The sequence below is a fragment of the Cyprinus carpio genome, chromosome A23 (assembly GCF_018340385.1).
Source record: "Cyprinus carpio isolate SPL01 chromosome A23, ASM1834038v1, whole genome shotgun sequence".
NCBI lineage: Eukaryota > Metazoa > Chordata > Actinopteri > Cypriniformes > Cyprinidae > Cyprinus > Cyprinus carpio.
The window spans coordinates 6,689,062-6,706,916 of NC_056594.1; the positions used below are offsets into that span (position 1 = coordinate 6,689,062).

General features: G+C 38.7%; 1 protein-coding gene across 4 annotated transcripts in view; it reads right to left on the minus strand.

The window, feature by feature from the left end:
• Positions 1-1,515: 1,515 nt before the first annotated feature.
• The window catches only part of LOC109066766 (rho GTPase-activating protein 39-like), a 58,397-nt gene continuing 42,057 nt past the window's right edge, over positions 1,516-17,855 (minus strand). For all 4 annotated transcript variants that reach the window (XM_042712804.1, XM_042712805.1, XM_042712806.1 and 1 more), the window contains 7 exons: positions 14,322-14,955; positions 13,767-13,865; positions 8,733-8,806; positions 6,102-6,301; positions 4,779-4,870; positions 3,968-4,137; positions 1,516-3,880 (listed from right to left, as the gene is read on the minus strand). In XM_042712804.1, the coding sequence (XP_042568738.1) occupies positions 3,686-3,880; positions 3,968-4,137; positions 4,779-4,870; positions 6,102-6,301; positions 8,733-8,806; positions 13,767-13,865; positions 14,322-14,955 (1,464 nt within the window). In that variant the 3' untranslated portion in view covers positions 1,516-3,685. The remainder of the gene's footprint in view (positions 3,881-3,967; positions 4,138-4,778; positions 4,871-6,101; positions 6,302-8,732; positions 8,807-13,766; positions 13,866-14,321; positions 14,956-17,855) is intronic.

Below are 17,855 nucleotides of genomic sequence, written 5' to 3' on the forward strand. Positions count from 1 at the left end.
ATCTAGTTTAAAACGCATATCCTCCTGAGAATCATAAACATTTTTTTTTGTGTGTGTGAATTTTGTTTTTGTTTGGAGAACGAATCGAGAAAACGAATGGAGAAAAAACTTAATTTTTTTTTTTTTTTTTTTTTAAAAGATGTTTTATTCTACATCCTTTGTAGATTAAGCCAGGACCAAGTTATTGAAAAAAATAAATAAAATAAAAAAATAGGCATGAAAAGGCATGTATAGGCAAAAACATGTTTCTTTTTTTCATTTACCAATCGGTTTTTAGGTTTCAGTCTATTTTAACCAAACTTTGTACAAAGATGATTCTCAACTATGTTATGAAAGATGTAACAGAATGATTTGATATACTATTTTACTTTATGAAAAATATTGTATTTTTACTATACAATGTGTTTATAGATCGCATCTAATTTGCAGATCAGGCCTAATGTGTTCTTGGGGACAACCATAATGAAAAAAAAAAGAAGTGTAATAATGGGAGTAATAACCTGGCAACATTTTAATACGACTATATCATATTTCATAGGAATATTGATCTATAATAAGTTGTGTTTCCCCCAAAATACCTGATAATCATGCTGTTTGTCCTGGTGTCCTCTGCAAAAGACATGTATGAAAATTATGCCATTTTATAATACAATTCAAACAAGCCCCATTACATTATTCTGAGATGTTGTTGTTGTTGTTTTTTAATGACAAACAATTTGAAAATTTGTTTGATTTAAATAATTACAAAACATTTTCATATGAGTGCTAAATTTGATCATTCTGTCAGTATCAGTCATATTTAAAGACCAAGGAGAAGGTGTGTTTATGATCAAACATTTGATGAGGATGCATGACACACTTCATACACGATTATGATTTGACTACCCAAACTGAGCAAAGATGAGGACTGACAGGTAAGAGCGGACAAAGACACCAGACACCATGAACAGCACTGCTCTTTAACAGATCAATACGAAAACGAGTATAAATGTGCAGATCTCAAGATTTTATTTTTTCCACCTTGGTTATACATGTGGCCATAGTTCAGTGAGAGATTTGATATTGTTTCCAGAATATGACAGAAGCTTGCATTACTTTATTTCACGTCTAGTGTAACAGCACTGACTTTGCCACAAGAGGTCAGTAAAGCTCAAAGTAGCTTTTCCAATTCTGTCCCTTTGTCTAAGTTTATAGATGCTCTTACAGGTATTCTTAATCAAATGTAATCTAAAATAATTCTCTCTCTCTCTCTACAATAAAGTATATGTTTGATATAAACCTGGTGCATATTTTTATTATACCTCAAACTAAGCAGCAGATGAGCCAATCATTGCATTCAATTTCTGCTAAACTGAAGAGATGTATTATATATATGAAAAAAAGATACTTAATGGCATATAATTCTGTAGGACTGAGCTTATTGCGTTTAAGCACCTGGCAAACTCTTGCTCTTGTGCATATTGTGTGTGGAAAGGCCCAGACAAATCAAGGAAGTGAAACTCACAACCACTTTGGTACAATTATACAAATTTAGAAATTTTATTTCTTTAGTTCTTTATGAAACTATGCAAATTTAAACACACATCCATAATTCACTGCTGTCTCCTCACACAGAGAACAAAATAAGACAAAGTAATTTACAGTAAGAGTGCAGGAGAAGTATCAGTCTCTGCAGAGATGATACAGTCCCACAGGAAGGGACAGGAACTGGGGGGGAAGTGCAACAAGGAAGGGGCTCACTTACTTTCACCACTGAGCTTTATAAACACAACGATCTATATACAAAAGCCCAGGCAGAGCTGTTGGGGGATCCCACCCACATTATATCAACAGGAAATATGATTGATTGAAAATCAGAGATGAATCAAGGAAGTTCAGTTTTGAGTAAGGGATCAAGAATGGACTGGGATTTCCACATGTTCAGATGCTACCAGTGTTGATGTGAAGGCCTGTAACAGTCTTCTAAATGCTTTCATTCAATTGCACACTGACTGCGTTCTCAGCTTTGCCACAAGGGGCACTATAGCCAACATTAGCATAAATGTTTTCTTCTGTGGTCAGTTTACTCAGTCAGGTAAACAGCTGTCATTTGCGGTAGGTTTGAAGAGAATCTGAGCAGTAACCTGTGTCCAAGAGGATCTGAGAGGATTGCCATTTGCCACCATGCAGTGGTGTCCAAAACCATAGTGGACAATAAGAGTGCTCTCATTCTCAATCCCATAATGCACTGTAACAACAAGTGTACGACCGATGTACACTTAAAGGTTAACCACTAGTAAATACCCATTCACTTCTTCAAGTGGACTATATCAGTGGACTAATTTAGGAAATAGTAAATGAGGGGGTTATATAAAGGGTATATATATCTCCACTTTGAGTAACTTCAGTATGGCCACAGTAATGCAAAAATCCTCGTCAAGGTTTATGTACTTACCTATATCCCAAAATAATGCAGCCACAACTATATGCAAGTCATTTGTAGATTGATTCCCCTGAAAAATGTAAACATGTTGTTTAAACATTTAGACTACTAGCCTGACATGGCAACAGCTCAACCAATGGCGTGAGTTTGGGGCGGAGCTATGTCTATTTGACCAAAGACATATGGGAGAGGTGTTTAAGGAAAAATAACTGTTTAAAAAAAACAGTCATTACTCTTTTGTAATTGCTTTTTGTTATGTTAGTGGCACAGAAACACTTGTACAACAAGACCGCATGAATGTCTTGGTGTGTTTTTGCATTTGCAAACTTGGCCTAAGTGTTTATTCATCCTGGGCAAATATGAAATGTAACATTCTTGGCCATCTGCTGATGTTGGAGCTGTTGGATTAACTGAAATCTTGGGAGAGTAACAGTTCCTGTTTCCAGTCTCGTTCCTGGTTCAGTTTTCTACAGTTTAGTTCTGCATAATCAATTGATGTAGTCAAACCACATCTGGAAGTGTAATTTTCTATTTTCAAATGGGACGACTGGGAAAGGTACTGTGAGGGACAGATTGAAAACTGCTTGTGGTACCAGTTCATTTGGAGTCAGAAACATGGAGGGTGTGTTTATGTACATGGGCACTTATGCATCTTATACATCAGCGATCATTCTCATGTAAGGCACCAGACCTCAAGCTCTGCATGAGCATGCAGAGTATTTCAGAGCTGTCTTTGTGTCACAGCTCTGCAATATTAATTCAGCTTTTCTTACTTACACTCAGCCTTGCATACAAAACTGAAGCCAGTAATTCTCCCCGCACTCATACTTGAGCTTACAAACAGTTGCTATTAAATAATCAGAACACTCATACCATATTAAATTAAGGAAATACGCTGCAAGTCATATTGCATGTGTTATTGCATTACGATTATGATTGTCCAAAGGATGTATTTCCCTGCTAATCAATATTAAAGACAGAAGAAATAACCAACCCAAAAAGACAAACCTCATGCATTTGTTTTGTTGTGGAATCAGATGGAGTCAACTGATTCAGTTCAAATAATGTCTGGCTTCAAGAAGAGTCATGAGAGTCAAGTTCAGGATGATTCACATTGAGCCAAAGCTGGATTAGCTGAGACATTGTCCGAACTAATATTATGATGCTTAAAGATGATTCTCTGAGAGGAAGAACATCCTGATTCCCATCATCTCCTGAATGATTCACTCAAATGAGTGCTAAATAACGAATAAACCGCCACTCTCAGATTAAACCCTTGATGAAGCTGGTGTCTAAGTGGACGATGAGTATGCGGAGGAAGGACATCTCTTTGCGCGTGTTCTCAAAGATGATTCGAGGATCGTCAGACTGACAGCGCAGGCAGTTTGGAGCCATGACCATTGCCAAATTATTCACATCCATCTTAGTCCTACTCACATTCACCGGCTGAGCAAAGACCTGGCATGAGAGAAAGACACAGTGCTGAAATAAGTGTTGTCATTGTGTATAACACCGCAGGGTTGTGTTCACATGGCAGGACATTACCTGTAAGAAGTTGATGAAGTAGCAGAGCACGAGTCTGTTGAGCTCCGGGAGCGACTGAACCACACTGATGGCTGCATCTGGATCTTCATAGTGACTGATGCACTGCTTATAGAAGCTCTGAGGAATCACCGGCTCCTCCAGCTCTCTGTACCACAGCTTCAGCAGAGACGCTGACACAGAGAAAGAGAGAGAGAGAGAGAGAGAGAGAGAGAGAGAGAGAGAGAGGCGCTACATACAATATCACACAAAGATATCCAGATCTTTAAAGACCCTATGAAATGGTTTGATGAACAATTTTCTTTTCTAGTTCTTTTAGGAACACTGTTGGAGCAACAAATCATCAAACTTGTCAATTGTATTCAAATTTCAAATTAAATTGCTACTTATTATTAATAACTAGTGACAGGTGTTATTAGTGTGAGTGGATTGTTTTCATTCTAGATAGGTTTTGAAACATTGTGTCTAATATTTTTGGTTTGTTTTCCATAAAGAGAAAGACTAAATATTTAACGCATACTGTATATCTTCTGTAATTCATTTCATCAACTTTAATCAGTACAATAGATTCTTCTGGAATCACAAAATGCATTTAATAGAGTAATAACCCTGGTTTCTGCTAATAAAAAGCTCAGAAACAAACAGTTTTGTCATAACTACAGCAGAAATACAGGATATATCATAGCCTATATATTGGGGGATATAGCGAACAAAAGGGGGCCTTCAAATCAAGAAGGTTTAAAACCTCTGGCCTAAAGGTCACACAGATGTCAGTGCTGTTTGAGATATAAATGGTAATGTTTGATGTGCTCACCAGGGACACTGGGATCAGAGAGGTTGTCTGGAAGTTTCCACTGGTCCACCTGTAGCTTGAGTGCATTCACCTCATCAATATCCCCCGGTACTCTGCAGGATGAAGACAACCGCTTCAGTCAAGACTGCTTATGATATGCATATTCTGTTTCTGAATGCTGTTTACCTAATTTAATGCTCAGAAGTGTTCAGACACCTCAGTAGCACTAAGGCCCTGTCCTAAATACTAGCCTCAGCCCTTGTGCTCCACACTTTGGCTACACTGTAGGAATGAAGGGGCCTACTGAATCATAAAATGACAAATGGGACACCCTGAATTCTTGAGGACCATATGGACATGCACACACAAAAGCACGTGCACCATGTGGGACCAGGCTAGGAATAGCGTGCTGGATCATTTGACCACAAGGTGGAGCCAATGTGACAGGTTTAAGATTGCATGATGAGCTGTCATGCACAGGATTGAAAGAAAACATGTCCATGTTGCATGTAATTTCATGGATGAAGAGGAATGTTGTAAAACTGATGAATGAGGGATGAGAAAGTAAAATCTTTATACTTCAGGATGGCCATGTAGTTTAGCAATTAGCAAAGTCTGAATTACATTATAATTTGCTGTATATAAAACACTTAAAGGGATACTTCACCCCAAAATGAAAATTTTGTCATTAATACCTTACCCCCATGCTCTGTTTGTCTTCGGAACACAATTTAAGATATTTTGGATGAAAACCGGGAGGCTTGTGACTGTCCCATAGACTGCCGAGTAAATAACAGTGTCAAGGTCCATAAAAGATATGAAAGTCGTCATCAGAATACTCTATCTGCCATCAGACGTGCAATCTGGGTTATATGAACTGTTTCTACGTGTATATAGCTTTGATTTGAAATAAAACAGCGCATCCTTGTGGCACGGCTGATACAGAAGAGCATACAGTGATATGGAGAGACACAGAGGAGACCATTGACAAAGGAATTGTTGAATTAAGTCGTTATTTTTGTTTTCTTAGCTTACAAAAAGTGTTCCCGTCGCTTCATATAACCCAGATTGCACGTCTGATGCCAGATGGAGTATTCTGACGACGACTTTCATACCTTTTATAGACCTTGACACTGTTATTTATTTGGCAGTCTATGGGACAGTCACAGGCTTCCTGGTTTTCATCCAAAATATCTTAAATTGTGTTCTGAAGACGAACAAAGCTTTTACGGGTTTGGAACGACATGAGGGTAAGTGATTAATGACAAAATTTTCATTTTGGGATGGAGTATCCCTTTAACACCATGACAAACCCTCCTTCCTGTTTCTCTGTCTATGTCCCACCTGAAGATGCCCTCCGTCTGGGCTCCACCCAGGGCCAGTACATACTGAGAGAGCTGCACCTGCGCCCAGGGCAGTTTCCTCTCGGGGAAGAGCTCACTCTGCCTCTCCATGATCTCCTCCAGAGCGCTGCCGAACAGAGACGGGGTCACGATGGCGTTCCGACTGTGATCAATCTCCTCCAGAGTGGGCTTCTTCAGACCCTACAGACAGAACAAGGGAAAAAGTACATACTTTGTCATTGCAATTTGAACAAAAGAGATAATAAAATGCAGTGATATCAAATTATACAGACTTTATAAACAATTTAACTGTTATCAGTTCACTACTAAGTTTATGGTGGGTGAGATTTTTTTAAATATTTCTGAAATAAGTCTCATAAGGCTGCATTTATTTCATCAAAATACAGTAAAACAGTAATATTGTGAAATACTGTTACAAATGTAAAATAACTGTTTCTAATTTAATATATTTTAAAATTTTATTTATTCCTGTGATGCAAAGCTGTATTTTCAGCATCATTACTCCAGTCTTCAGTGTCACATGATCTTCAGAAATCATTCTAATATGCTGATTTGCAGCTCAAGAAACATTTCTGATTATCAGTGTTGAAAACGGTTGTGCTGCTTAATATTTTTATGTAAACCATGATACTTTTTATTTTCAGTATTATTTAATAAAGAAAATTTGAACAGCATTTATTTGAAATACATATCCTTTTAGTCACTTTTCATCAAATGAATGCATCCATGCTTAATAAAAAGTAATAAATTCTTTAAAAAAATACCCAGACTTGAACTTTATTATAGATTTTTAAAACATTTTTTAGCATCAGCCCAATGTTGTATATTTAATTGCAACTTTTATTTTTACACTTAATATAATATAATATAATATAATATTAAATAATAATCATTCATTAATAATTTATTAACACTGTTAAATGTATTTTTTGTAAATCTCAAAATTAATATCCATTTTTCATAGATTATAAATGTTATGATGCCTAAATTCACTTGTAGCACTTAAAACAAATGATTTTCATTTTTAAAGTATTATGTATTATTTATTAAGACAAAATAGTATATTATTTTAATATTGAACATTTATCAGTTATCTGAAAATCAGTATAATTAGCAGCTTATTGGCATTGACCAAAATGTAAATATCATCCAAACTACTTTTATGTTATGTTTGTCTGTGCTCATTATATGTATCCTTTGCGTGGAAAAGAAAGAAAGAAAAACATGAGGATGAATGATGGCAGAATCCTAACTTTTGCCTGAACTATTGCAGCACAAAACTAGAATTTCAATCATCCACTGACACATGAAACATCTGTGGATCTGACTCTGTGTTTCCCTCGTAACTGTGGAACAGATGGACACCATCTAAGCTGTGACACAATATGAAAGATCAGCGCTGAGCGGGATAACACGCAGCTGTGTGGTGCAGAGGTAAAAATAGCCCACCCAGTAAAAACGCTGGAGACAGAGGTGGGATGGCTGATTACAGGGTGGGACTGGTGAAAGGACAAACAGGGAGGGGAAACAGCTTCTTCTACTGCCAGCGTGTGCTGTGTGCATGGACGTAACTCATGGACAAGACTTACAGAGGGGCCTGAGGGGTTGCTGTAACCTTTTCTTCTTAGTTTGGGTTAGTGGATTAGTAATTCTCATGGTGTGTGCTGTGATTGCTCACAGATGTGACCAATTTTAGATGGCTGCTGCACCATATACTGCTTCTTTTGACCATTCGGAGACTCCTGGGTACAATCTAACAGCAGTGCTGGCATCTATAAACAAACAATACTACCAGGAAAAACTGTTTTTAATTACATTTGACATCACATGATGGAATCGTCCAATTTCTATGTGTCTGGTTAAACCAAGTTAGGAGACACTGAGCATGTTTAGAGTTGATGCTGCAATCAAGAACTGATGAAGAACCATAGCCTGCCTATTAAAATGAAACACAGCTGGATTCAGATCAGAGTTCAAATTTTGACGATATGATAAACTGATTATTATTTTCATGTTATAGCCGATAGGCTTTAAAGATTTAATGTCCGATATTTAAGAGATAGTTCACCCAAAAATGACAATTCGGTCATTATTTACTCACCCTCAATTTTTTCCAAATTTGAATGGAGTTTCTCTGTTAGGTTGAACATTAAAAAATATATTTTGAAGAATATGTGTAACCAAACAATTGCTGACTAAAATGCTGTGGAAGCCAACATCCTTCAAAATATATTTTATGTTGAACAGAAAAAAGAAATTCATAGTAAGTAACCGATGACAGAATATGATGAGCTACCCCTTTAAAATATATTGTCTAAATAAATAAAATAAACACTAAAAACTAAAATCATTTTAAATGCTACAAGTGAATTTAGGCGTTACATTATAATGTACAGTATGAAAAAAATGGACATTTAATTTGATTTGGAGATTAGCTAAAGAATACTTTTAAGAGAGTTATTAGTAATTATTTGTGTCTTTGCAAATTTACTTTAAGTGAAAGTTGCCAGTAAATGTAATTTAAATCTAAAAAAAGGGAAATGAACAGTACAATTAAATAAACCCAACATCTACTGACATCAATTTTTCCATTAGAAAAAACAACTCTTACCTTCTTGCCCCCAGTGATGGCCACTTTTTGCAGCTTACGGTAGCAGTACTTTGCATAAGTGCTGATGGGAAGACCTGTCAAAGACAATTAATATGCAATATTACTGACCACTGACAGAACTCTGAAAGAAAATAACATAATTGACCACTGAGTGACCCAATGCAAGTTTTTTTCTTAAAGCCTTAAGGAGAAACAGAGTTTGGCTTCCGAATGAGCCTTGTGACTTGTATTAAAGTCCTAAGGATAAAATTCTTTCCTAAGAGATTCATAAATAAAGAAGTCTTTAGAAACAAAGCCAATCCAGTCCACTCATTTTCTACAGTTTCAGAGCATGTTATGAAAGAGAAAGGCTTTGGGTGGCAGCGGCGTAATATGATTTTGCAGGCATTCCAAGAGTTTTTAAATCGAAAGCTTTTCTTAAATACGACTGCGTTGTTTTTCCATTCGCAAAATGGAAATAACACAAACAACAACATTTCACAGCACGGTCAGAATTTGAAATACTCAAGCAATCCAGTTAAAAACACAAGATCAAACACAGAAGGTCACACAAAGACAAAGACCGATGAGGCATAAGTGCTGTGCAAGTAGCTACTAGTCAATCCAGAACCTGACAGAGCTTCTTCTTTTACTCAAGACCAACTGCAGTTACCCATATGCATATAAGTGTTTTCCAGCAGCTGAAAACTGAAACCCTCATTCAACGTCCTGCTGAGAGAATGCTGCAAGTGAACATTTCGAGTGAGATGTGAACGTTTCCTCACAGCTACAAGGTGCATGAGGCGTGAAGTTTAACTGTTACAGGAAAAACTGGCTGGAAAGCAGCGTTTAAAGTACTAATGGAACCTGTCATCCATGAAATATTGCTCACACTGATATTTAAGTGAAAGCGCTACTGCTGCTAGTGACTCTGGCTAATACGCACTGACCTCTAAGAACTACACTGCAGTGCGAGGCGCTATCTGCTTCATTAAACTCACTCTCACAGCGCTTCCCTCCCTTGTTTCTTCTCGGGAACATGACTCATTCTTTGGCTGAACAATCTTATGTGGTTATGCGGATCTGAAAGAGATTTACAGCGAACAGGTGACTGAGGTTTGACTGCGTTGAACTGAAGCCTGAGAGACAGTAAGAACAGACACGGAGAGGCTTCAGGGCTCTTCACAGCCATTACTCACACGTTCAGACAAACATCCGAAGGGGAAGAGGGAGTAACAGTTTTACATGGGAAAAATGTTGACGGTAAAAATCTAAAAAGACAAAATTCTCAGTCAAACAAGCTGACTGTAAAAACTAAACTAGCATTCCTTCTTTAATTTAACAGCTGAAATAACTTGTGAACTCTATGCAAAGTTCAAAAACCTCTGACAATGATTGCGCTACGTTTTCATGATTAACATGATTGATTATGCAGTCAAATGAAATGGGCATATCTATAGAATTTGCATGCTGAATTGCTGGAGAAACCGTCTGAATGTGTCTTGTACTAGCGCATTATCAAATATGGAGAAAAAGATATTCAGTGTAAGATTACTTTCACAAATAATTACAAAGAAACGGCAAGTGATGTACTATTTTTACTAAAAAACTAGTCCACATGTAGACAAACGAGGTTTCTTTCAGTTAAATGTCTGAAGAAAAGCCTCATAAAACAGAAAAACGCACACTGTCCGTCAAAGTTTCCCGAAATCAGAACTATTAAGAACAAGTCTATTGCTATCGGGCACAATCTGTGAATCACAAAGAGGGTGAGATTTATAGCTCTTGTTCTGATGACTCCTGTGTGTTGGAAGATGTAAACTCATGTTAGACGAGCAGGTCAGATATTTCACAAGAGCCTGTCTCACTTCTCTGTGACACAGCCTCTATTTCCTAGCAGTTCTATTCTCTACTTTCCCTTTGAGGTGTTTATTCTTACATTTCCTGATGTATGACCCTCTTCCCTTCATCTTTTCACCAGTCCTCATACCTCTATCACTCAGCATTAAAGAGGTCGGTTTTGGTAGGTAGGACTAAAATCAGTAAATTTATAACACGGGAATGATACACCTTTCAAAAGTTTGGGGTCTGTATGATTCCTTGAAATGAATCATTTTATTCAGCAAGGATGCAATAAATTAAAAGTATCATGATTTATTTCTTGAAGCGTCAAATCAGCATATTAGAATGATTTCTGAAAGATCATGTGACACTGAACACTGGAGTAATGCTGAAAATTCAGCTTTGCATCACAGGAATAAATTACATAATAAAATATATTCCAATAGAAAACAGTTTTTTAATTATAATAATATTTTAACATGTCACTGTTTTCACTGTGATTTCGATCTACAGTATTAAATGGAGCCTTGGTGAACCTAAGAGATGTCTTTTAAAGCTATTAAAAACTTTTACAGACCCTAAACTTTTGAAAGGTAGTATATATACTGTACCCTCTGTTCTTTTACCATCATGCCATAGTTCATTTTTCGAGGCTATTCCTTTTTTTTCGTCACGTATCCTCTTGGACTCATTTGTGAATGTGCTGCGTCTCTTCCTACAGTTAAACGCTTTTAGCATTGACCTCTTAAAGATAAAGAATGACAGTTTGGACACTTCAGCAGTTACTGTGAGAAAGGAAATGAGCTGATATGGGGGCTGTTTTGCATACAAATAGTGCCAGCGTTGTAACTGGTCCTTTCAGGCCATACAGTTTTTTTTTCAACCACAATGCACCTCTAACAGGAGGCAGGAGGAAGCCACACCCCTACAAAACATCCTGAAACAAGAGCGAGAGAGTAAAAAAGCCTTACAAAAAAAGAAAAAGAAAAGAAAAATAGTGCCACATTATATAATAAAGTCCACTGAGAGTGTTTATTCTGGGCCTCCCTTTCCCAGAATGCCATCTCTGGGGGCACACGGTGCTGGTAGACAGCTGCTGAGGCTCTGCAACGTTAAAACCACATTCATTCTGCCATTCCAAAACATTCCCAGCATCCAGTCAAAGAGCGGGAAGGTGCAGAGGTGTCACATGGAAAGCTCCACTCCAGCCAAAACAATGCTTTGGATGACTAACGTAAACCGGCGGCACTTCAGTCAGCTCATGAGACAAATGAACACTGTGTTTAGTGAGGGCAGTGTGAGACAAGTGCATTTGTTTCCTTTGTACTTTCCATCCACTAGAACCACAACAACATTCCTGACATTTGTCTTCCACATACATACATTACGCTGGGATTTGAAAATTTATGCAATTAATGACACTGCAACTCACTGAATGTGATTAATGGAGGATGGATACTGAATTTATGATATCACAATGACGTATAAAAGTCATACAGTATAAAATTATGGTTAAGGATCAATGATTATCAACCATGGTGGTTTGCAGATAACATTATACCCCGAATTAATAAAAAATGCTTTGAAAATAATTAAGTGGTCACCAGCACACATTTCAGATATGAAATATCGACTACTAAATGTTGAATGCTGAGTGCTTCTGAACTCCTCACAGAGTTGCACACTGTGATGTATCAGGCAGATTTCATCAAAGTCAGTCAGAGGGTAGTATTAAAATGATTCAGCCAGCAGCTGCTAAAAGAAAAGTCCTGTGTTAGTTCTTTAACATGCAAAACAGAAAAAGATCGGGGCTGGTGGTTTGTAGGTTCAAACCCCACAAAAGATGATACATGAACTCATCACCATCTTATAGAGCAAAACACTTCAGGTTGCTCCAGATGTGCTGCCTCTGTAATAAGTATTCAGTACTAAATGATATCTGGGCAATGAGAGTTCATTTTAGTCTTGCACTTCCACCTCAAACAGTGACAGTGGCCATTACTTAACTGGTGATAGTGTAGTGAGCACATGTGTCGTGGCACTGCCCCTGTGAAGACAGCGCACAGTGTAATTAACCGAGGCCAGGCTGGAGCTGCATTATTAAGAGCCCACGCAGAGCTGTCTCGTCAAACTCTTTGTTTTGGAGCAGGGCTCTTGAGAAAGGCTCCCTGTGTGCGAGAGGAATATAGAAGAGAGATAAAAGAACTAGCTGAGGGTTAAGTTGGATGGCAGCCACTGAGGGTGTAACCTGATCAAAATGTCCCGTTCTCTGTTTTTTTTTTGTCTCAATCTGCCTGTTCTTCTTTCTCTTTCCATCTCCTATCACTCTCGCTTCAAGACTGAAAGACGTTCTCAGGATCTTTGTTGCCTCTCAACCCACAAACTCTCTCTCTCTCTCTTTGCCTGCACAGTCTGGCTACGGGCCAGGGAAGCGTGGGACTCGCAGATCGTCTTGTTGCTCAAAGCTTTAATCTTTAAAAAGAGAGAGTGAGACAGCGAGAGAGGAGGGGGATACTCCCCTTCTGTGCTCGGCCAGCTGCTCTCTCTTTGACTGGTCCTCCTCCACCAACGGACCCAAAGCATCATTAATACTCTCCCTCCTCAACTAAACATGTTACCAGGAAGATTCCTTATATACACTGTAGACCAAACCCCCTTGACGCTGTACACGAGTGAGAGTGTTTGGGAGCCTCTCTTTCAGTTAAAGATAAAAGATGCTTTATCTAACAGAACACGAAAAACAACATAAAACAGCATTCACTACAAACACAGAGAGAGGAAAAGATTAAAAGATTGATAGATAGATAGATAGATAGATAGATAGATAGATAGATAGATAGATAGATAGATAGATAGATAGATAGATAGATAGATAGAATGGTAGATAGATAGAATGGTAGATAGATAGAATGATAGATAGATAGATAGATAGATAGATAGATAGATAGATAGATAGATAGATAGATAGATAGATAGATAGATAGATAGATAGATAGATAGATAGATAGATAGATAGATAGATAGATAGATAGACCGACTGACTGAATCCTGTCAGGTGTCGCCTATTCACTTCAAATGTCAACTTATGAATTGAATGGGAGCCAATTCCGTAATTCTCAACTTCCTGCCAAAATCTCTCCTCAAGATCTCTCATGTCTGTACGCATGTTTCCCTGATTGTCTGTGCAAATGACTCATTCCACCATAAACTCACCCTCATCCTCTTCTTCCTCGTTGTTCTGTCTCCTCTTCTTCCTGGATTTTGAATTCTTCTTGTTTTTTATGTCCTGCTGCTCCATGATGTGCTGCAGTACTGTCAGATACAATAAAACTGTTAATTCTGAACACTCATATGCTCCGACAGTCTGCCTGAACAATACATGACTTTATTGTTCCATGACCTGTGACGTCTGACCTGCAGTAACCCCTGCGTTTTATTTTTCTCTCCTCCGCAGCGTTACATCCTGTGTGGGTAGGCACAATGCCATAATCATTTTAGCAGAGTAACCAATATTGGTCTGCTCTGTTTGTGTGTATACAAGTGTTTCAGGCTTTGAATCCATATGGGAGAGCCTAAAATATAAACACTCCCCTGTGTGTGTCCTTTCCCTATCCCACAAACAAAAACACTGGACTTTCCGAGACATACACTGGCCCTAAGTATTCGGACACGTAAACCACACTTATAAATGTATGAATGCAATTGCATTAGACATAAAACATCAGACCAAGTTGCATTTATCTATAATAAATATTTGAAATGACCTACTCTTCTTATCATTACTGGGCTCAAGGTGTCTCTGGATGTAGCCTTCCAAATAGCACCTAAACTTGGGCGAAGGTGAGAAGAACGCTAGGCTGATGGCCATCATCTCCCAGCCCGCCTCCAAACTCCTCAAACTCAAGTTTCCGGTGGTCTGTCGTACCAGCTGCACGTACAGTTCGTCCCTCAAGCCTTGCATCCCCCAGCACTTCGTGACCACCTGAAGGGCTGCGTGGCGTTTATCCAACCTTGCCGGCCTGTCACCCATGTAGGCCTGAACCAGCTTGAACATCTCGCAGGCTTCTTTCTTGACAGACCGGTCGTTGGTGATCAGCATTGGTTTCTTAATGGAGCCGCGGTTCCATGATAGCATATTAGCAATGGAGACGCGCCGGCGAAACAGGCCCTGCGTGTGCTGGTTAAGGTTCTTGCTGGCCCAGTCCTCCATGCTGGCATCAGGTGTAGGTTTGCAGAGGGTGGTGTATGGGTACTGGTAACCAGAACCCACACTGCCAACGGAAAGAGGGGGACCGTTGTTGTTGTTTTTATGGCTGAGGTGGGCAGTTCCGCGACCCGCTCTATCATGGTCACAGTCCTGGGGCGAGATGTCCTGCTGAGTTTTGGATTCCAGTGTTCCTGTCTGGAGACAAAAAGAGAGATTGAGAAACAGAAAGATGTCAGTACGGATGCAGCTGTTCTAGCATTTATTTGCACCATCATGACTGCCGCAGGAACTTGAATCCGAGTGCGTGTGTTGCGTAGGTTGCAGCCGATTGGCTTACTTACTTTCCCTGCAGAAAACTGGAAACGCTCACATAGATTACGCTCGCTCCCTAAATAGGTGACCCAATATGAAAATCACATCCTAACTTCAAACATTACTGCCTCCTCTCTTCTCTCTCCTCCTTTCTCCCTCTTTTGTAACTCATTAATGCTCCAAAACCCCCTGCCCTATTTCTTTTACACGAAAGAAAATGAATTTAATGACCGAATTGAATGTAGTTAATTCTCATGTAAAAAATATTCAGTAGTATTTCTAAAAATGTGTTTATCACAATGGAAAAGACACAATAGAATGAAAGACACAACAGATCTTTTCTTTCATATTGTAGCATACATCCAAGTATGAACAAAAACGTATGGCGGGACTTAGTTCTATTGATTATTTGGTTCTATGATTGGTGTTGCCGTTGGATTCAAAAATTAATGCGAGCTTGCAGTCGATTGTGGTGTTTAAAAAGACTAAAAGCTGTTTAACATGGAGTGGGTCACTTCATGGAGGCAGACATTTTGAAATCACATGACCAGACAAATACTACTCAAACTGTGATAACTGATGTCCACCTGGTAATCGGACACCGTCGTTTGTGGAATAAATTAATCATGGCTGACTGAGACTGCGAATGTGATCGTATCACACCATGCCGCAGTTTTAACGTTGGGCAGACAAATGTATAAAAAAAAAAAAACTAAATTCAATTTGAGATATGTGCGACCTTTGATTCTTGAGTCAGCCAAGCATAAAGTCACATCCAAACACAATCATGCTGACATTATTATGGTTAGAAAAAGAGTCGTTGAGAGATGACAGGTTATGAACATGACGTCGTCTGTATATGCAGTGTCATACATATCCAGCACATTACATTTGTGGTATATTCCCGAAACATAAGGGTTTTCCTTTCATGCCTTGGCGCCTCCTGGCGTTACGTCAATGCGACACTGTGTCTGTAGTGATACAGATTTAACAATGTGGTCATATTAAATTAAAGAATGGAGCGTTTCTCCATGCGTCTGGACATTAGTGAGGCTCTGCCTCCATCAAGATGTAATGAGCTTGTTCTGAACCAAACCACTGAGTCAATGTTTCCAACCTCACAACCTTTACATTTATTGTTGTATTTTAATCAGACGTGTAAGTATGAGAGAGAGAAAAAGACTGATGAAGGTAATGAGGCATGTAAAGGCAAGAAGAAAAAGCCAAAGGGCCAGCAGACATGCAGAGGAGGCTGAATAGGCTACTACAGATACACTGTATTTTTGTTAAATCTGACATTTTTCAATTTGGCCATATTTAAATAAACTTGAAATATTGAATAATCATCATCTATTCATAACGATTAACATGGGCCTACGTAATACTTAAGGAAAACGATCATTTTGATGACGTTTTACAGGTGTGATAATTTAAATCATTTATGATAATTTGAATGATGACAAACCTCTCCTAGTGTATTAAGATCCATAATATTAACTCCACCAACTTATGCTCCCCAGGAGAAGCCAAAACACACGTGGAGCACTGCACTAATGACAAATGAAACTGTCAGCACACACATCGAAACACATTAGCCGAATGTGCCAAATCACAGCGAGCTGTAAGAGCCGACTGTCTCGTACAACCACAACACCTGGCTGAGTGAATGAGGGGACTGGCCCGGTCTCTGTTTTGCTTTCACAATTCTTCTGCAAATAGCAGCAGGGCTTGTATTTCTGTTATGTTTTAAAACAGACAGGTTGTTTCTGGTGGAGCACAGACTAAAGGTTAATTTATGTTCCAGTTTTTCCAGCACTCGTGTGGGAATGACTTCAAGAACAGCATTAACACACATGCTAATGCTATCCAACGCAGAACCTGAATCCAAAACACTTCATCTCTGTTTCAAACCTTGGTGGGCTGCACTGCAGCTGCCTTCTAAAGGTATGTTCATATTGACGTGATGAAATTGCTCAAGTTCCTGCACTGTTGGTTGTAGTAAAGGTCAAAGTATACTTCAGCTTTTATGCATACACGAGGGTCCACGTACAGTTCGTGTGACACAAATTTTAGTACAAAGATGGAAACTAAAGAGCACAAACACTGGACTAAGATGAACCTTTCTAGAGTGCATGTGTCGACTGTCTGCATTCGAGCATGCTATGAAATGGAGTCTACTTTGAAAGGCTACACATTCAACTGTACGCATACGCTAGCGTACACATACAAAAAAGAAGTATACTTTGGATGCATCATAATAATAAAGGCTATGACCAGTATGTGTTCATCCACATAAAACACACTCTACATTAAATACAGTCATCCATGACGATGGTCTGAAAAAGTAATTTGGTTCTCAAGCGCTGCACTGACCTACTGCTTCCCGATTCCCATATGTACATCCCCCACAAACAGACAATCAAATACAGGCGCATTTCAGCTGATCTTTTACTTTTATCTCCCCATCCATCAGTCTCACTAAACACACCTGTCTCATTTTCCCCTCATTCTTGCACATATTCCTTCATGACAAAAACAACAACTGGCCCTCGTATAGTCCTATTAATCTAAGCACAACACACACACATAGACAGACAGACAAAGTAGAATGAAATAGAGAATGAAATCTCCCTAGAATGAAATATTTACACCCTTTTCAGCTCAGGAAACCCCAAGCCTTGCCATCTCCTGCATAATTTCTACAACGACTGGATGGGAAGCCTTGTTTTGCTTTTCCACTCCAAGGAACTCTGTTAGACACAGTGGGACCATTGAATGTGAGG